Genomic DNA, 21,629 nt, shown 5'->3' on the forward strand with positions numbered 1-21,629 from the left:
ATACTTCACCGCTCATCAAGCATGCACTCAGCAAAAAGATATATGTTCATTCAAGGATCAACTTCGTGCTACTCAAAACATATTATTTATTTACATCAGTAACCTTTGGTTATTTGATTTACTAAGTTGTCTGGTAAACCGATGGTTCTTAAACATCCAGAAATATAATGGTGAATTTCTCGTTTTTGTAAATTCCAACTATACCAATTGTGCATGGTTTAGCAACATTACTTGATCCTACTCAAAATCAAGGAAGATTAGACGTGTTTTTTGAATATTATGCTAAATTTCTTGGGAAGAATGTTGACGATCAAAAGAAGTCAATCATGCATTTTCTCCAAGAATTGTTTGATTTGTATGATAGTGAACAATGTGATGAACAGAGTGCCCAGCCGAAGGAGATGGAGCACTGAATTTCTTTCAAAGTTTAAAACGACAAAAGTTCAAAGGAAAATCGGTGACAATATCCAATTACAATGAGATTCAAATTTATCTAAGCCAATATATTGAGACTACGGAGAATTTCGATGTTCTTGATTGGTGGAAAGTAAACTCTAAACTTTATCCAGTGTTAGCTGCAATTGTAAGAGATGTCCTACCAATTCAAAGTTCAAGTGTTGCTTCCGAATCAGCATTTTCAGTATGTGGAAGGATCATTGGTGAACACAGAACTAATTTAAAACCAGAAACACTTTTCATGCTAACATGCCTACAAGATTAGTTTGCAGCAGAAAAAAAAGAATAGGACATCTGGCGCAATCGATGAATTTCAAAGCTCAAGTTCTGATGAAGATCCGGAATATTCAAAATATATTTTAATAAATCATGATGAATTTTAGATTTTCAATTGTAAAATCAATCTTTCAATTATTTTATTTTTATGATTGTTTAGTATTGTTTCAAGTTGAAATACTAAATAAAAAATGTTCATTAATAAAATTAATTATATATTAAAAAAATAATAATATTCGGCCAAGGAACTCCGAACCGGTCCAAATCGAACCGGAACCGGTCTAAAAGTCGTCGAACCGGTCGAAGATTGGATTGTTTCCAAGATTTAATCTTGGAACCAGAACCGGTTCGAAATCGGTTCCGAACCGGTTCCGGCATCACCAGATCCGGAACCGGAACCCTAGAACCGGTAGCATGGCTATCGAAAATGGAACCTACACAGTTTAAGGAAAATATTTTTATTAAATAATTATTTTTAATTATATAATATATGATGTATTTAATAGGTGATTTTCAAAAATAAGGATTTTATGATTTTTTACACATCGAGCCTTATTTTAAACAAGTAGTCGATTTTTGACAAAATTGAGGACTTCGGTAATACTTTTGAAAACGTACCAAAATGAAATATTTTACGTGTAGGTTGTTGGGCCTAATGAGCTTGTTTTAGTAGATATTTAGGCCTAGACTCCCACTCCTAAAAATATCAAAGAAAAATTTGGCCCAATATTTGATATTATTTCTCCACCACTTCACGCCTAAACCTAGCCACCCTCCCTCATTACCTCTCGGCAGTCATCACACGAGAAAACACAGTAGCTTTTGATCGTTCTTGCAAGAACTTTTCAAAACGTTGTCCCGTTTCTCTGGTGTTCGTCCCTCGTACGGTTTGCGTCGTTTTTCGAGCGTATATACGCAAAGGCACGCCCTAAATCTTTATTTTCTCATCTTTCACATCATAGTACACATTTTAATTGATCTTTCTTGCCACGCATTGGATCTACTGATATGAAACGGTTTACACGAGTTTTTACATGAATATAAGGGTTTTATGTGCATGTAACTCACGATTTTGTGTACTGTTGGAAGAGGACTGCCTGGATCGTTGTGTGGGAGTTCATTCACAGCAGGTTATCTATTGGAACATTTCATATTCGCAATCTTGATTTTGATGTTAACAAAACTTGTTATTTTGTTTCTAATGATTTATTGTAGTGCCCAGGAAGTTGGAACTGATCAAGCTTCGAACTGATCAGTTAATTGAGCCAAAACTGAAGCTATCAAGACGCAACTGAAAGTTGATTGTCCAAACTGAATCAGCTGAACTGACATATCGAAGAACAGTTCATCTGATAGGTGGTTCAGCAAGAGAACGCCAGATGACGAAGAACTCAACTGATGAAAAGCCCAGCTGATCAGTTTGACTGAAAGAGTGAAATCAGTTCAACTGACGAGTCAACTGATTTCACCAACCCAATTGAAGATCAGTTCAGATGACCAGTTAGGAGCAGGAATAAATCAGTTGCAGATCAAGACAAGATTATCTAAAGTGGATTCCAGCTACGCACAAGGGTACAAAGCATCTGTACTATTGAGAGTAAAATAATGGACGTTGCAGCAAAGCATAAAGCCAAAATGTTCCAGAAGACTATCAGAAAATTCGAGACACAAATTTCAAGGAACATGTTCAAGCTGCAACGGATACAATAATTGATTCTCACTGTACGATCAAGCCTTCACGCCTATAAATAGAAGATCAGTGAAGACCAAAACATATGTGAGTGAAAGAAGAAAGGGCACGCTTACTGCTTATCAGCTTACAAGAAGCAATCAGCCCAGAGGGAATACACAAAGTCATATCAGCTTAGTTTAGAAGCTTTTTTCCCTCAGTGTGTGAGAACACCTTTCCGGTGTATTCATTGTTCAGTTCTCACACACACACACACACACTTACTCACCTCTACCACCCAAAATACAGTCTTTCACAAAGACAATGAACTTGTGTATGTAGTCTTTGACCCACATACGTTAAACAAGTGTTGGCTGGGAGGTGATGCCTTCAGTCTAGTCTAGGAGTTCAGTTAGGCAGTAGTGTAAGTCCTAAGTTGGGTGGGTTTGTACAAGGTGTTATATAAATCTAAGTTTTCTAGTGAATCCTACCCGATGTGGTAGAAGGGGTGACGTAGGAGCAGTTGAAGTCTCCGAACATCCATAAATATATCTTGTGTATTTTCCTGTTTAACTATTGTTTTTTAAACTAATTTGATCAGCTAGAGCATCCGTCAGTTCAGCTTTCACCATAACTAAACTGATATATGTAGAACTGATCTCCTGCTTTTCAGTTATTCAGATTACACAAGTTAAAAGGTTTTCAAATATAGCAGCTTTATTCACGAAAGATTACTTCGATTTAATTCATCGGTGTTAACATTCTTATAACACGAGCTATTGCAGCTCTTGGAGAATATTGTGTTTGAAGCACTTTTGTTGCCCAGCACACGATCCTTCATTATCATTGTTACATGTGAAAATTCATATATGGAACATCTTTGAAAGGAGACCGATGGCTTTTGGAGTGGCTCACGCTTCGCTCGGGCATACGAGGAGGGGCTGCCATGTGAGGGTCAAAACAGGACATGATACAGACCCAGGAGAGTGCGAGTCATGGTTCAATAAGGCCAAAGCATGGCTAGTCATAGCCAGAGACAGATCAGGTGTCTAGGATTACTTAAGGGGTGCGTGAGCGTGGGGTTTCGAGTGGCCTGGGCATGTCCGCTTGCATGTTAATATAGGCCCTGGTTAGCTCGGTCCAGGAGGGTCTGGTCTTAGTCCTAGGTTGATTGGTTGGGGCCTAGTCCGGGCTAGTTTGGGTTAAGGCTGAGTATTTGTCTTGGTTGTGGAGTAGGATTTCGGCTCACGTGTTCAGGAAATTACAGCAGCCTTTCAGAAGCCCTTCGAGGGTCCTAAACAGTCTGAATTAGGCTATTTAAAGGCTGGTCATGTGTGGTTAATTCATGGTTTAAGTTTGGGAAAGTTTGGTTGAGTTTCGGGTTAAAATCGGGACCCCGGTCCAATTTTTAAAACGAATTAGAGAATTTAATGCATGAGATCAAGTTTACATTTAAGAAATGATTGAAAGTATGTTTTAAGGTGTATTGATAATTTGGATGGATTCAGGTCGAAGTTTTAAGATCCAAGGGTAAAATGGTCAAATTAGGGTTTCAAGGGCAAAATGATCATTTTGCACCTGAATTGAGTTAGCAGTATGCATGTTTAAAATGTTTATTTTATATGAATATGGAATTTTTATAAAAAAAATTACTGATAATACATTGCATGCTTGTGTTCAAAAAAATATATGTATATGCATGATATTTTATAAGTTATGAATATGATGACATGTTTGAAGGAGGTGAATTGGTTGTGACAAATATGAACACGAACACGAACACGAAGATGAAACATGTAAGACCAAGGCTCAGTTGACGGGTGAGAGTGTCGTTGATGTCCCGCCGCCTGGTACCATGGTTATATGTAGATGGATCCATCGACCAACAGATGATACGAAAGTCACAACTAATGATCTGAATTCAATAAAGGAAAAACGAATACGTATATGATGACATGATTTGAATATGAATATGTTTATGTCTATTTTTATGTTTATCTTTATGCTTTTGAAGATCATGAAAGTTATTTTAATTACGATACTTTTCACTATTGCTTGATATGTATATGTACTTTGTTATACAGTTCAAATGTGTTGAGTCTTTAGACTCACTAGGTGTGATTGATTCAGGTGAGCATGCCGTTGAGAAGACTGGAGGTGCTGAGGACTGAGTGGACTGAGCTGGTGGAGCTCGAGAAGCCCGAGGACCTTGCGATTCTTCCGCAAATTATGATTTTATGAGGGTTTTGGTTAAAACAATATTTCAAAATGTTCATGATTTTTATGCAGTGATGGTTGACAAATTTTTAGTAATATGTTGGTGTTTATTTTAAACAGTAACTTTTAAATTGGATTCACATTTGAGGATTTAAATTGCAGTTGATCTTACTCAACAGTTGGAATTAATTTATGGATCATGTTTCTAATTTTATAAGTTTTATGTGTATGTTGAATTCGGCCAAGGCTTGGAATATTTAAAAAAAAATTAAATTTTCAGTAATTTAGTAGACGTTTCAGTAACACCAATCTGGTTTTAAAATTTTATCATACCAAATAATCAAAATGAGATTTCTAATTACAAGCCCCACCAAATTCCATGAAATCCATTGAACCATACACTGAAGTGACACATATATTCCCTTTAAATTGACATCATGTCTCCGATCACTTGAAATCTCGTATAAAAAATTAAGGTAAAATTATGGAGAAATGAATAAAGAATTAGTTTAGGAGGTTTTTTTCTTTTATTATTTAAAAAATTAGATTGAAAAAAAAGCGAGCTACCGGTTTTGGATTAAAAATCTTGGAAATAAATTGAACGCAAATTTAAATATAACATAGATAATAATTATATAAATATTTATTTATTTGAACTATATAATTAATACTATAATTAATTATTTTTTTATCTGTCCATCAAATAAATCGAGAAATTTGTTAAATAATTTCGGTCAACTCTTTTTTAACAAAATATTCTTCAAGTGTATTTCAACATTGGGAGAAATAATTTTCTTTAAAAAAAATTAATGGAAATAAAAAATAAAAAAAATACCCCAAATAAGCCCGCCCTACCATAGTCGTCGAATCACCGTTGTCATTCGCTTTGTCCGTTTCTTTTTAAGCTAGAACTAGAACTCTTCGCGCACTTCCGGGAAGAATGTTCAAGAAGTAAGACCTAAATTCTTTGTATTCGATTGAATCTACTGGGATTTTTTGGTTCCACTCGATTGTTTAGAAAAACTAGATGAACGCATGGAGGATCCGATTTTTAATTGTGTTTAATCTCACACTCCAAGCGGCTTAACCCGTTTCTCCCCTGTGATCTTGTATGTACAAGTTTTGGTTGGTTGGTTGAATGTTGTATGTTGCTTCTCATTTTCTTTCTGGGGACTTTTGGTGCAGCTGTAAATTGGAAATTTTTTATTTTTCATGTGATAGTGATTTTGTTTTCTACTGAAACCACTTAGGTTGGATAAAAAACAGAATGGAAAGGGGGAATTGCCAATTTGGTGGGAAAAAAGGATTTAGAATGGTCGTTATTGTGGAAATTATTTCATGAAAATTGTTTGCTTCAGCTTATAGGCTGGAAATTATATGCCAAATTGCCAATTATTTGCTGGCCATAATGTTTATTAGAAAGCATACTTCTTTTCCCGGTCCATTTGTTTCCTATTTTTTTATCGGTAAAATTAAAGATTTCATGGTACAACGTCTAAGCAACTATGTCCCCTAAAAAATGTCATTGGGTGATGTTACGTGCTTCCAAAATATGCAACTTGATTTAACTAATAGCGAACCAATGCTAAGCACAGACCCTCAAAAACCATATTTTTCCTGGCCTACCAAATACAGTAGATGGTGAAGACATTGCCAAAATCCTCATTTTGTAATTTGAGTTGATTCCCTGAAAGCCTTTGTAAACCATTTGAAATTACTTTTCGACGTATTCATGGAGAAGGAAATACCCATACTATCTCATACTTTTCACTAAACTTTCTTGATTGAAAATTCTCTTCACAGTCTACAATCCTTTGTTTCTCTAAAAGCAGAAGGCTGCCTGTCTGTATATTCTTCATTGTATTTTCTCAGGTAGTTTTCTATCCCATTAGTTTTCAAAGGTCTCTCAACTTGCTTAACCTGGTGTAAAAGTACGACATGCCTCTTTTACTCAATTATTCGACGTGCCATTAATTTCTACAGCTGCTGCTAGGAATTTCAATATATTCCTGCCATCAGACAATTTTCATCTTTGTAATATGGGTGTAATTTATTGCTTTATTTGTGATTTGAACAGCCTTTGTGATTCTGCTGCCTTATTAGTTTGGGTTTGGTCTTTTCTTTTCGTGGATGATGATGCTCTAGCTTTCTTTATGACCCTCATTTGGTCCATTTACTTTGCATTAATATCTGACAATCTTCTTAGTTTCGGCTTTTAGGTTCTCATCTGAAGAAGTTTCTGCCCAAAATCAAGTGAAGGCATCTGTGCAACGAAAAATTCGGCAAAGCATTGCAGATGAGGTTTGGAATGATTCTCACTTTTTTAACCTTTTGAATGGTGACAAGTACTTTTGGATTCTACTGCAAGTGCTGTACCTTTTCTTTTCTTTTTTCCAGTACCCAGGACTTGAACCTGTGTTGGAAGATTTGCTGCCAAAAAAGTCTCCACTGATTGTTGCAAAATGGTTTCTCTCTTTCTGAAAACTCCTATAGCTGGGTACTCCATAGTTATACTTTACAGTCTTTGATTCTGTTTCTGATGTTATAATATCTACATTTTTCTTTTGTGAAGTCAAAATCATCTGAATCTGGTCCTCGTAAACAACGTGCCTCTGTTTTTCAACATTCGTGATGGACCATATGTGCCAACTTTAAGGCTTCTTCATCAGTGTAAGCAATTCATTTTCCGCACTGTGTTATACATGAGATTCGGTTTAAACACATTAATTTAGCTGCTGCAAAAGTGGCTGCTGACCTCTGAGATAGTTAAAGGGTGATTTAATTGATCATCTGGAGCTACATCCTGCACATCTTGATAATACTATGTCACGAAATATAGAGGTCATACATCTTTGAAAAGTGACAGGTGCATTACAGAAACCAAAAGGCACACGTCTAAATACGAAAGTACCATAAGGATAAGTGAACGTGGTGCAATTGTGATTTGGTTATTTCTCGAATATCCATTTAAAAAACAATAAAATTCATGACCCACCAATCTCTCAAGCATCTGATCAATGAAGGAGCGGGGAAATGATCTTTACGATTTGCATCATTTAATTTTCTATAATTAATACACACCAGCCAAACCGTAACTATCCTAGTGGGGATTAACTCATCTTTAACCATAATTATATCACCCATCTTAGGCACACATTGAATATGACTTATCAATGCACTGTCAGATATAAGATAGATAATATTTGTATCTAGAAGTTTGATGGTCACTTCCTACATCATCTTTGAGTTGAGTCTCCTATGAGGTTGCATCAAAGGTGAATACTTTTCTTCCATCCATCAAGATTTCATGCATGCAGATTGATGGATTTATCCTTTTGATTATTCTGACCAACCCATGAAAAATTTGGATGTTGTCTCCACCAAGATAATATGTGTTTGAATAGGGGGTCGTTTCTAGGACGATTTTGACTGCCCACATGGTTGACTGGCTCCCTCTCTGGTACATAGAAAGGATTTCCATGTTGACAATACTTGGTGATATGTTCACCACCACATATATCACAAAATACCTTCTGAATGGCCATGGCAGGACCTCCCATGCTCAAACTGTCAATTTTTTCATTCATGACATCCAACTGTGCAACCATAGCAGTAAAATCATCTACTTGATGAATTCCCATGGATCTCCGCGCGTTGTTCCTCTCAGACTGAGGATGATAACTACTAGCAGTTGTATCCTCTAATAACTCATATCCTTCTTCTGTTGTTTTCCGCAAGAGATTTCCACATGCTGCTGCATCTATCATGGTGCAATTAAAAGTAGTTAAACCATAGTAAAAAGTTTGTACTAGAAGCCACAATGGCAGTTCATGATGTGGGCATCTTCGTAACAGATCTTTGTAGCACTCTCGTGTCTCATATATCTTTTTTTTGCTTGAATTACGAAAAAGCGGTGATGTACTTAGGAAGAAACGCTTTTGTCATATCTTCCCACGTCGCATATGGAACCTACAAGCAAATAATTTAACCATGCTTTAGCTTTATCTCTCAGTGAAAAAGAAAATAACCGTAAACGAATAGCATCGTCAGAAACCCCCAGTGTCACAAATTTTGAGGAAATTTGCTATGTGAGTCCTGGGGTCATCCAGTGCCGTTCCCCAAGTTGGACTAAGTTCTGAATCATCTGGATTATGGGTGGCTTGATTTCGAACTGGTTTGCTTGCACAACTGGTCTCACTATGCTTGGGCGCGCCCCATCAAGAGAAGGTTGGGCACAATCCATCACGAGTCTAGGTGCAGGTCTCTCGTTGTATTGCTCGCCATCTCCATTGCCTTTCGGTGTTTATGCTTCGGCCATCTTAAGCTTTTGTTGTTTCTTTCTCATACGGATTCTGAATCAAACAGTTCAAGTTCCAAGTCAACAGAGCATGGCATACACCAGAAGAAGAATATGCAATATAGGAAGGTATCAACTTCAAGAAATTAAGTAGACCCATCCCCGTGGTTGGATTATAAACAAAAGGAATAACTAAGAATAACAATAGATTTTTTCTTGTACTATAAATGCGCGATAAAATAAACCTTTATGCTAGAATAAATCGCAAGTGCATGATCAAGTTATAGTATACTTATGAATACAAGTATTATCTCTTAGAGACTCTGTCACACAAATTTTATCATAGAAAATAAATCTTTAGCTGCTTGTTAACAATGACATGGGAGGATTGAGTGTATGAATTTCCAACCAAACTAGAATTTAACAACACAAAAATAAACTTAAGCAAATATTGAAATCAGATGTTAAGTAATTTGTTGGATTTTTCAATTAACGTCGATTCAATAATTAACTCCAGCATTTATTTATATTTTTTACGAGATTCTCTGAATTATTAACATATTATTTCAAGTTATGATAAACTAATTCAATACAATGAAATAATTTAATTATTTATCATAGGCAATTGCATGAACGATTTGTAGAATTTCCTAGCTTTCAACCAATTGGACTATCACTATCAACATGTGTTCAATTTCATATATCTATATAAATTGTAAATCTATGGATTATGTTATTTGTTCCTACTGTAAAATCTTCTCTCGAATTTAAGTGCGATATAACATATTGTAGAAGTGAGGTACGCTTCAACAATTCAAATAATATTAATAACACAATCAAACATAAATCAAATGTCGAAGATTAAATTATCATGAACCAAGTTTTGGGGTAGGATCCACTAAATCACAACAAAATAGAACTTAGGTACTACCATTTATCATCAAAACAATAATTAAACAAAGTTTCTTCACCAAATAATATTAAAAGAAATGGAAGAACGAGAAAACGAGAAGAGGTTGTGCGAAATCTTGTCTTCCTTGCTTGCCTCCTCAACTCAGGTGTTCCTCGTGCGGCGGCTGCTTGTGTTCGTGTATATAATGATTTGTGTATTCCTCCCCTTTCACATCTGTTAGGGTTCCCTAATTTATTGATGCCCCTTTGGAGTCCATAAAAGTCGAAAATCTGAGATATTTTTTTCCTTATCGCGTCTTGCTGGAGCGGTCAAAAAACACCGTCCTAGCACGACATGTTCTGCCTTGTACTTCACGTTTTCTTCCGAGCGTGCCGGAATGGAAATACTGCCCTAGCGCGAGGTCGTCTGTTCCAACACTCGTTTCTTCATCTTTGCGCCGGAGAGGCAAAAAATAACTGCCCTAACGCGCTCGACTTTGTTCGTGCATCAGTTTCGTATGCATTCACGCTGGGGCGGTCAAAAAGCACTGCCCTAGCGCGCTTCATTCTCGCCAGGAGTTCAACTTTTCACCTTATCTTCATCATTTTGGCTGTTATCCCTGCCAACCGGCCAACTCGTGAGGAATGACCATATGCATAAATTATGAACGGAAATGAATGAAATGAAGACTCAGCACAACAGAATCATGCAATAACGGAGTAAAAACAACACAATAGAAAATGCAAAAATGACACCTATCATTTACTTTATTTACTGATCTTTGTTGTATTATCGTAAGTAATCAGATGGTGCTATCATGTCTAGTACCAAATTGTGTTATTACTTCAAAAAAGAATTCCTGTTGTCTAAAATATTCTCATGCTGAGCAGCTGGTAATAAAATTTCATGTACTCATTTTATAAAAGGATGGTTTAATGCTGAGCAGCTGGTAATAAAATTTCATGTACTCATTTTATAAAAGGATGGTTTATGCTAAGCGACGTCCTTCCTGGGTGAACATAACATACACCGTGAACTTTCTCCATTTACCTAATCTACTTATTGCTTTACATTAGCTTGATTTAGAGTAAGATAAAGTTTAAAGAAAGAAAAAGCCTTGATGAAACTGTGAGGGAGAGCTGCAAATTCCTTTTTTGTGGAATTCACCTAGCAAAAATATTTAGTTTGTCAAACAGATACATTATTTTGAGTAGGTTTCTTGTAATGATTTTTGAGTCCGCTTAGCTTTCAAATTTTATTAACTGCGTGTTTCCTTTTGCAGACCCAAATATAATGAAGAAGTTGCAAGTTGACAGGGGAGCAATAAAATTTTTACTTTCTGGTGCAAATATAATGTGTCCGGGGCTTACTTCTCCTGGGGGTGCCTTGGATGATAAAGTCGATGCTGAAACTCCGGTGGTTAGTCTTAACATTGAAATTATTCTGTCATTGCTTACTGTGTGCGTGGAAGCAACTACAGTTTGTCCTTAACTGCTTGTTGCGTGGATATTATAATTTGTCGTGCCTTAGTGAGACTTGCTTCATTTACTTTTGAAGTAACAATAAGAGTCATTTTATTATTTATCTCAATTAGGCTATAATGGCAGAAGGGAAAGAACATGCTCTTGCTATTGGATTTACAAAAATGTCAGCCAAAGATATGTGAGTTGATTTTGTTTTGGAATATGCTAAAAAGTTTTTTTCTTACATATTTCGTGGAAGTTAGTTTTAGATCTAATGCCTACTATCTGTTTAATTTTTTTGCCTTCAAATATGTTAATTTTTTTTTATGTTTTACTTATTTAGTGGAAGCTGATTTTTTTTAATCTATGCCAATAACGTACTTTCAGGAGCTGTGAACACATCATTTTGTGAATGTGTACTTCTCTTGGGGTTAGCATAAAAATGTTTGCATTTACTTTATTCCTTCCCACTTACTAGGGGACAGCTATCCATTGTACATTAAATTAGGGCAGATGACACCTATCACTTGTGGTATATATTTATTCCTCGAAGGCATGCTACACCTTTCGACTTTTGGTGTGGGCCCCAACTTTTAAACATATAAACATTAATACAATAGCGGAAACGTAACTACAATTTATTTAAATACCTGACATTGTGTCAAACAACGCATACTCTAAACAACCATACAATATATTATTTTACAATACAGTACAAGGCAATCTAACAAATTAACTCTTTTTAATTTTCCTCCGGGTGTTACTCTGGTTCTCCTGTATTTGAAATTTACTGTAAATAAANTATATATCAAGATTGTAATCAATATGTTATGATGTATTGTAATGAAAGAGCTAAAGAGGTGACATCCACCATCATTCGGTGTAGTGTTTTTACTCACATACTCATGTAGAATCCGTACAATCGATTAACTATGAGCCAATGTGAACTTACAATGCCGGACTGAAGCTACGTTGTTCAGATAAACCATATACCCGGATTTGAAACCGTTCATTGGACTCACTTTTCGGTTCTATGCCACGTTGTTCAGTGGATTAGAAACCCGGTACAATGACTGTTGTCTCGGCTCCATTCAGTCGTTTGTTTACATTCATATATCATTAATTAACAAAAAATAAAGTACGCCAGACAATCAAATATGTAAATCAATATGATCAATTAAATTCCGAATTACTCAATATCAACATATAGAAAAATTAGTAGTTGAGGAAATTACAAACAAATCATATTAAATAAAATCAGTAATAAACCTCACATTTCTCTTTGTCACTCCAATTGCTTCAATATTCCTATAATCATCAATTTTGTGATAATTTATGTGTTAGTAAGATTCCTATATAATTGACTTCCCTAAGTTCAATGCTTGGTCAAATATGGGTTTGGACACAACTTTAATTGCAAGAAAATTCATAATAATTCGAAATCGACTCCAAAAATTCTAAAATTTTCACAGTAGGTGTATCTTGTTGAGTTTTATAACTTTTGCAAAGAATGTTTTTCCGAATTCTATACATGTTTCGTCCAGATTGGGTATTTGCAAACTGGTCTTCAAGGGACCCGGTATTGTTTCCGACCTATGTAGCACGGATACCTTAAAATTTTTTTTTTGAACTATCGGATACAGATACGACACGGATACGGATACGACACGCGGATACGCGTGTCGGATATCTCAAAATCCGTGTCGTTGATTTTGTTTAGGGTTGACCAGCCGGATACGTTTTAGACACGGCGAGGACACGTCATGGATACGGCGTGGACACGCCATGGATACGGCGTGGATACGTTTTTCGGATACGTTTGGGCAAAATTGCAAATATTTAAAAGTTTTAGGGGTTAACTAAAAAAAATTAAAATTTCTAAGAACTAAAAGGAAAATAATTTAAAATAAATTGGGATGAGCTTTTAAATTCCTAAATACATTTGTCCGTTTCTTTCATTCTATTTCTGCTCAATACTAAATTTATATAAATATAAAAATATATATATTTTAATGATTGTCGTATCCTAGCCGTATCGTGTCTTGTATTTTCAAAGTTCGACGTGTCGCCGTATCCGTATCGTATTCGATACGATACTCATACCCATATCCATGCAACATAGTTTCCGACCATTGAATGGACCTTGAATATACTCGAAATCATGATAAAACATTTTACTTTTAATAACCAAGTTCAAAAACAGCATGCATGATTGAAATCTAGAAGCATTAATGTCGAAGTTAACCATCCCAAAAATTTGTGGCGAATGACCTTGTTTTCTTAATAAAAAATTCATAGGCTAGTCTGAAAATTCTGAAATTTGAAATTATAGCCTTGAACAAGTGTGGAAAACGTCGGGAATGAAAATTCCGGTCATCAGGACAGCACGTGGGTTACATGCGCGACCGCTAATGCGCGTGACCGAGTGTCTAACACCACGCACTGCCGGAACTTTCAGGATAGACTTAATTCATCAAGATATACAACTTTTGTATACGACATTTTTATAAAATCGCATCCCATTTTTACCAGAATTTGAAGTTTCAAAACAGTGGGTGTGCCACTTTGTGGCCGGAATAATACCACTCCGATGACTTCTAGGACAATCTGTTGCCATGCATGGACTATATATAACACAAGGAATATATAACACAAGGAACAACTTTTATGTTATAACCGAAACATAAAACAAGCAATAAACACGAGTTTTAAATGCATGAACATGCAACCTGAGAGGAGCAAATTCTGGACTTGAGTAGCTCGTGTTCTTCANTTTTTTTTTTTTTTTTTTTTTTTGGCTCGATTCTGCTAATAGGTTTGGTACACCTTCCAGTCTAGATGATTCCTGGGATGGATAAGAGGTAGGTTTGGGAATTTTTTGGGAATTTTTGAAGAGATTTTTTTCTATATTCAGATTTTTTTCTTATTTAGGGGGTTATTTTCCTAGCCTTTTTCCAACATTTTTACAGAACTATTTTGGTCGTTTTTGTGTGTTTTTCTGAGTAAAATGAAGTTTATTTATAGCCATGAATATATGTTGGAATGTTGCCAAGTGTTAAGGCCAACCTTGACACTTATCAACTATTGATAACCTAAGAAGCTACCATAAATATATATTTTAAAGTTTTAATTATTATTATTATTTACATATTTATATATTTTAACATGTATATACACATATATTTTGGAGTATTACATTTGGTGTGCTTATTCCGCTGGTTTAGTTTCTCTTTTATGGAGCTCAACCGTCACAGTTTCTGTTGTGTCTCAGTACGGCTCAACTGAACTCTTATCTCCCATTCCCTAATTTGTCTTACCATAAATGGATTATATCTGATCAATCACATCCGCCTCTGAACCATGTTGTGTCCACATTTTTTACGTCGCTTATTTTCCTGTCTAGCTGGACCTGAACTGAATTCTCAAAATGAAAGGTGCTGGTTATTTATGATAGCTTGAACTTACATGTTAGATACTATTTAAGAGTCAGAAAAGCGCAGAAGGGCCAGACCTATTATGCAGACGGGCTGGGCCTGGGTGAGGTTTACTTCTCATTCCCACTGGGTCATTTATGGCCCCACGAATGGCTGGCCTCTGGTTCCCAGGTTCCTCTGGCTCAACCTGTTTTATGTATCTGAACCTGTTTTAGGTGTCTGTATAAAACATTAACATTTTCTTTTACCCAAAAAAAAAATTATTTGCCTTTTATTATGCACCATGGTTTTCTCAAATGCAGACGAGCAATTAACAAGGGGATTGGTGTGGATAATATGCATTATCTTAATGATGGCCTCTGGAAGGTAATTCTCAGATCGTGCTATTCTTTTCTAAATGCATTCCATGGAGCCTGTCTGTGTCTTATAATAGTTGCATTCTCTGTTTTTTCGTGAAGTGTTAGAAATGAGTCTGAAGAGACCGTCTATTACTTTTCCTAACTAAACACTTGATGTAGTTAAAGTAAGTAATAATCAGTTATACTAGCATTTGGTTGGCTTCAAATTATTTAGACTTATCAGTGATTTTCAAATAGTTTTGGAATATTTACAGAGTGATGTAAGTGTGATGAAAAGATTTGGAAGCTGAGATAATAAATGTTTATTTGAACATTTGTTCAATTTTTTGAAAGTTAGATGATTGGAAATTCGAAACAATATTTAAAACAGTCTACATATTTATTGAGAATTGATGGAATAACAGTGGCACAGAGTGAGTTAAAGATTTGGGAAAAAATTCATTCTATAACCCAAACAAAGCACGCCTATGAGTTCAGTCTTAAATCCACTTTGTCCAATAATTTAGACGATGCTTTTCCGCTGTTATGCGATACAATGTGGGTCTCTGCGTGAACTTTTACTTTCCAATATGCGATGAAAGATGTCAGGTTTATACTTATCACTTTCCAATATGCGATGAAAGATGTCAGGTTGATACTTATTAAAGAGTTAGGAGGTTAATAAAATTCCGAAAAATCTTGAAAGTAAATTGAATCTTTGTTATGTTCAAAGTTATGTAGCAGTTTATGAAATTTCATGTGAAAAGACGAGTTGGGGTCATTTTTTTGACATGGCACTACACTCACGTTAACACTATGTAGGTTTTAGTTTTATGGTCATAATGTGATGTTGGAACTATTCTACCATCTAAAAGATTTGATTTAAATTTTTTTTCGATCACGCAATGATGCTTCAGCATGATATATGGAGACACTATCAACATTTTATATATAAATACACATCCAGTTGTATGTATAAGTTACTCTGAAGTGCATGTTTCTATCTTTAAGGCACGGTGTCATTGTGTGAAATATTCTTGGTTCTCACTTTACAGGTGGAACACCTGGATTGAGTTTTGCCAAATTAAGGATGCTCGCATCAGTGAGAAGGAAACTTAAGGGCTATAAATTAAATGCCTATTGTATTAGACTTGTGAGTTTTTTCTTCTTCTTGTATTTTTTGTTAATCTGGGCTGTTGATTTTCATATCTAGCAGTTCAAAACCTTGTTTTTTTTCCAGGTATCGGACTATGAGTAAATGATGAAAATGCTCTTGAGTTTCTTATACATCAGATTTTCTTTTAGTGTCATAATTAATCTATTTATTTTTGTTATTTAAATATACACAACTTGAATGTATATGACGCCACTTCTATTTAAGTATGCAATGTATAACTAAATTAACGATATTTCATGTACGAAATATGTTGGGTGCAATAATTTTTCTTGCTTGGTAGAGCGATCGAACCGTTGTGTTTGAGCTGTTGTGCGATTTAAAAGATTTGAATTGCACAATTACCACCAGCTATAGCTTTTCTATAGCTTTTGGTAAAGCGGCAAAAGCTCGGTCCTACAATTGGTATCAGAGTCAAGTTCACGAGTTTGATTCTCATTGATTGCAAGGAGTGCAATTATTAAGAGATGGATTGTTGGATGCAATAATTGTCCTTGTTTGGTAGAGTGATCGAATCGTCTTGCTTGAGCTACTGTGTGGTTTAAAAGATTTGGATTGTATCATTACCACCAACTATAGTTTTTGGTAAAGCGACAAGCACTCGATCTTACAAAGTATAACCTAATTTTTAGTAAAATGTTATCCTTCATTTTCTTTCGTAGCTCTCCAATGTTGAGCCTTTTGAAATTCAATCCTAAACACATCCAAAACCCAAAATTTCACATTTATATCCTCTAAAATATATCCAAATCCAAAGTCAAGGGTAAATTCCCAATTCAGTGTATAATTAATTAGCTTTGAAGATATGATGCATGAGATGATAGTGAAATCAAATTTAAATATGGCATGGATGATATTGATTTGAGAGAAAAATAGATAATTAGTGAATGGATTATATGAAATTTCTTCGATTAAAGAGTAAAATCAAGCAATTTATCAAAATATTCTTCTCTGGACGCTTAAAAATAGTAAGGTATGAAAAGCTATTTCACATATTAAATCTTAATTAATGCTCACTCATTATATTGAGTATCGCTATGTCTTATCTTTGATTTTGATTAAAATTATAAAAACATTCAAAACTTGTCCTTATCGATTTTTTTTTTGAAAACCGAATCTTATTAATTGATGGATGAAAGTACATATTTTAAATGAGATATGATTTTTATGTCTAATGAAACTTAAAATCTACAAAATTTAATTTTGATTGGATAATTTTTTTGGGAAATTTTTTTTTGATGCACTAAGTTGTTCTANATAGCCGAAAGGTAAAATTTAGTGCATCAAGATCAAAGTTTATAAACTTTTGATCATATTTCGCTCGAAGATGCTAACATGACATCATAAACTGCTGACGTATTCGGCACCACATAGCAATTAGAGCAAAATAGCCGAAAGGTAAAATTTAGTACATCAAGATCAAAGTTTATAAACTTTTGTTCAAAGTTTATAAACTTTTGATCATATTTCGCTCGAAGATGCTAACATGACATCATAAACTGGTGACGTATTCGGCACCACATAGCAATTAGAGCAAAATAGCCGAAAGGTAAAATTTAGTGCATCAAGATCAAAGTTTATAAACTTTTGATCATATTTCGCTCGAAGATGCTAACATGACATCATAAACTGGTGACGTATTCGGCACCACATAGCAATTAGAGCAAAATAGCCGAAAGGTAAAATTTAGTGCATCAAGATCAAAGTTTATAAACTTTTGATCATATTTCGCTCGAAGATGCTAACATGACATCATAAACTGCTGACATATTCGGCACCACATAGCAATTAGAGCAAAATAGCCGAAAGGTAAAATTTAGTGCATCAAGATCAAAGTTTGACAAATTAATGGATGAAAATTCAAAATTAAACAATTTATTTTTTTTCCCATTTCTTGTCTGTTAAGGTAAAAAATCCTTACAAATGATCAAGATTATAATTACCTTAAAATCCGTTCCTAATATTGAGGTGAGCAAGATATCTTCCTTAATTCATTCATAAAATCCCATGCAAACCCTGCATTCCCTCTCACTCACAAAAGACAGGGAAAAAAAACCCCTTTTCTGAAAACTAGAAATCCATGGCGAAATCCAACTCTATTTGCTTGTTCTTTCTCGTGACATGCTCTCTGGTTTTTATGGGTTTTTCTCATGAAGGTGGTGGTGACCACGGCGGGGATCCGCTGCCATGCATCCAGAAACTACTGCCGTGCCAGCCGTATCTCAAGTCACAGACCACCCCGCCGCCGTCGTGCTGCGTGCCGATGAAACAGGTGGTATCCCAGGAAAGCCAATGCCTCTGCGCTGTGTTCAACAATCCGGATATCTTGAAAAGTCTCAACGTGACTCAACAGGATGGACTCAATCTTGCAAAATCTTGTGGTGCAAGTGCCGATGTATCCATTTGCAAAAAGGGTAAATTTTATTTTAATTTTTTTTTGGAAATTCTGTGTTTTTATGTGTGTAGCATTTCAAATGAAAAATATATATTTCAAATATGGTTACACATTATGGTCATTGATCCATCCATTCGAGTTTCTTGGCGTCTCTACCAATAGCTTAGGCTCACGCAAAAATGAATATTTATTTTTTTTGATATAAAATTTGATAATAAATTAAGATATAATACATGTTGATATTTATTTTTTAAAAAAAACATGCATGAACTGATAAAAAAAATCCGGTTTAAGGGGTTTAATTTCTTCGACTGATCTCCAGGTGCACCCACTCCCACTGGTTCCCTAAAGGCTCCACCCGCTCCTTCGACTGGTAAATTTTCATGCATTCATATATTAACTACTTTGTGTTTATGTATTATTTCACTTCTAATTATTCCATTTAATTAGAAACCTAAAATTAACCCCATGACTTAAAATGGTGATTGGTGTTTCAAGTATAGTAAAAATTTTGAGAATAATAAAACTACAATTTTCCCGATTTTGAAATCTTGGTTAAGATTTATTATCCGAAGAAATGTACGTTGTTTCAGGTTCTGCTGTAAGTCCACCTCCCAAAAGCGCAGGCAGCAGTGTGATTTCCCATGTTGCTGGATCTCTAAGCATGGCTGCCATTTTCAGTTTAATTAGCATTCTGATTAATTGAAATGTATGTTTGGTGATGTCAAGTAGACTACTGTGGCTTTTTATTAGAGACTGCTGTAATTTCTTTGTTTCGAAGCCCAAAAATTTCTTGTCAATAGTATTTGCTAAAATTGTACAATATGCTCACTTCCTATGCTTTCCATCTCCTACACACACGCGCGCGCACACACATATATATATATGTACTAGAAAAGTGCACGTGCGTTGCACGTGAGCAACTAAATTGCTGGAAATATAAGTACGAAATTTTGATAATATTTAAATGAATTAAAATATGGCTAATAGCATTTATTAATTGCAACAAACCAAACCACAAAATCAAAAATCATGACCATAGACGGTATATGAATCGGAGAAGTTATCTAATCCACATAACATACTTTTCAATATACTTCTTGGTTGATTTTGATAACTCTACAACTCTTTGTCGTAGTTTGTTATAATATACATATAACCATTTTGATATACTCAGCAAGTATATGATCGTCTTAAACATCTATTATGTTATTTAAAATCTTCATCTGGGATCTGACATGCTCGTAGTTTACTTCCCTATCAGGACGTTTTTTCGGTTTTCTACATTGTTTTTATCCAGTAATCTTATTTTCCAAATATTTATTTTATTGTTGAATGATTTTTCAGTTTTTGACAATCATCAACTATAACTCATAAGAATAAATGTTGTTTTTAGTCGTGATTGGTTTTTACTTGTGACTAAAAGTATGTATAACCTATATATTCTTCAACAACATAACCAATGAATGGTGCTGTAATTTCTTCAAACATCGGGATATTTGAAATATCATTTTTATATATTTAGTATAAATATTATCAATTTAATAAATTTTTAACGATTATTTCTCAATCAATGTGAGAAAAAAACTTGAAAATCTTTTCAAATGACTATATCTTAGAACTGTGTCATCGTTTAATTTGACGCAATTCATGAAAGTCATTTCTTTCGTCATTTTTTAGAAGATTTGGAATAATGATTGCGTCCATCATATCATGGAGATGATATAGTTTCAATCTCATAAACAAAACAAATTTTATTCTATCGAGTTTACATTTTGTTTTATAATATTTTATATATTGTGGAACGACATACAAAATTAATTATTGTATTTTAAAAATCTTGAGAAGGACACGGATAACGTAATTAAGATATGTATATGAGATATCATTCAAATATATATATCAAAGTATTTGTCTTATTCAATATCTCATCTAATAATACAACTGTTTAGATTTCATGAGCATCTTATAATAGACAAAATTAATTTGATGAAATATTGTATAATTCAATTTGAATTTCACTATTCGGCTAACTAAATTTATTTGGCGAGTAGTTCTCTATGTTATCATAATATATCTCATGAATTAGTTTTTTAGCCACTTTAACTAAAAAAATAGACAAAAACAACCTCTTAGCCACCTCGAAATCTATCGATATAATATTGGAAAAAATAAAGTGCAACCGACTCAATGTCTCAATTTATTAAAAATGCACAAAATTGATATATTGTGTCCACAAAGCTTTAGAATTGTTCTCAAACCATTAAAAATAGAATGAGAATTATACACAATTTTTTTTCATGTATTTCTTTTTCTGAATGAAGAATTTTTTCTTTTTGTTTATTCTTTGAGAAATATTGATATTTTATATGGCATCAATATGTTGCAAACCATGAAGTAGCAACATAATCACTATATAACCCTTAAAGGTTTACACATACAATTTTTCAATTTCTTCTTCATTGTGCTGCGTTGAAATTTAAATATGAATCATTCTTGATCTTAATATTTTGCTTTAAATACGCCTTCAAATATATATGTATATGTTTTATGTCACTTAGTTAGACCTAATTTCAAATATCTAAAAAAATGTGTTTGAATTATATCATACAGAAATAGGGGCATAGTAATATGCAACATTATTTTTTTTAACATGTTTTTTTCATCCACTATGTTTGTCATAAATTTTTTGTTCAAAATTTGGTTCATTTCTTAACTACATGTATGAAGAACCAATAAATTATATAATTAACAGAAATCATATATTACCCTCTTCGTAGAACATAAGACCCAAAATATGTGGCTTTGATTGGTGTACCCTCATACATATTTTCATATAAACAACAAGACAAATAATAGAATATCAGAAAAATCAATTGCCGCCAACAATACTAAACAAAATGAATTTAAAAAATTCATGACACAAACAACCTCCATAAAAAAATGATAACTCAAAGTTCAAAAATAATTTATTTAGTACAATAACAAAGAAATTGAAGTATATACGAGCAACAAAAA

The 21,629-nt window shown here is 34.2% G+C and overlaps 2 protein-coding genes across 3 annotated transcripts; both read left to right on the forward strand.

The window, feature by feature from the left end:
- The first annotated feature begins 5,454 nt into the window (after window positions 1-5,454).
- On the forward strand, window positions 5,455-16,451 carry LOC140960130 (uncharacterized). Of its 2 annotated transcripts, XR_012172113.1 has the most exons (9): window positions 5,455-5,569; window positions 6,838-6,919; window positions 7,016-7,083; window positions 7,191-7,288; window positions 11,090-11,226; window positions 11,402-11,469; window positions 15,007-15,070; window positions 16,098-16,195; window positions 16,283-16,451. XR_012172113.1 is itself a non-coding variant. In XM_073418279.1 (8 exons), the coding sequence occupies exons 1-8, from the start codon at window positions 5,559-5,561 to the stop codon at window positions 16,113-16,115; spliced, it is 546 nt and encodes a 181-aa protein (XP_073274380.1). In that variant the 5' UTR covers window positions 5,455-5,558; the 3' UTR covers window positions 16,116-16,451. The 2 variants fall into 2 exon arrangements, 1 of the variants encoding a protein (XP_073274380.1); XM_073418279.1 differs by having other exon boundaries at window positions 16,098-16,451.
- A 1,845-nt stretch (window positions 16,452-18,296) lies between these two features.
- On the forward strand, window positions 18,297-19,445 carry LOC140959375 (non-specific lipid transfer protein GPI-anchored 3-like). The gene is made up of 3 exons (XM_073417225.1): window positions 18,297-18,630; window positions 18,934-18,984; window positions 19,205-19,445. Exons 1-3 carry the CDS (start codon window positions 18,297-18,299, stop codon window positions 19,315-19,317), a joined length of 498 nt encoding a protein of 165 aa, XP_073273326.1. The 3' UTR covers window positions 19,318-19,445.
- Window positions 19,446-21,629: the final 2,184 nt, after the last annotated feature.

This window comes from Primulina huaijiensis, chromosome 15 (genome assembly GCF_012295235.1).
Source record: "Primulina huaijiensis isolate GDHJ02 chromosome 15, ASM1229523v2, whole genome shotgun sequence".
Taxonomy (NCBI): domain Eukaryota; kingdom Viridiplantae; phylum Streptophyta; class Magnoliopsida; order Lamiales; family Gesneriaceae; genus Primulina; species Primulina huaijiensis.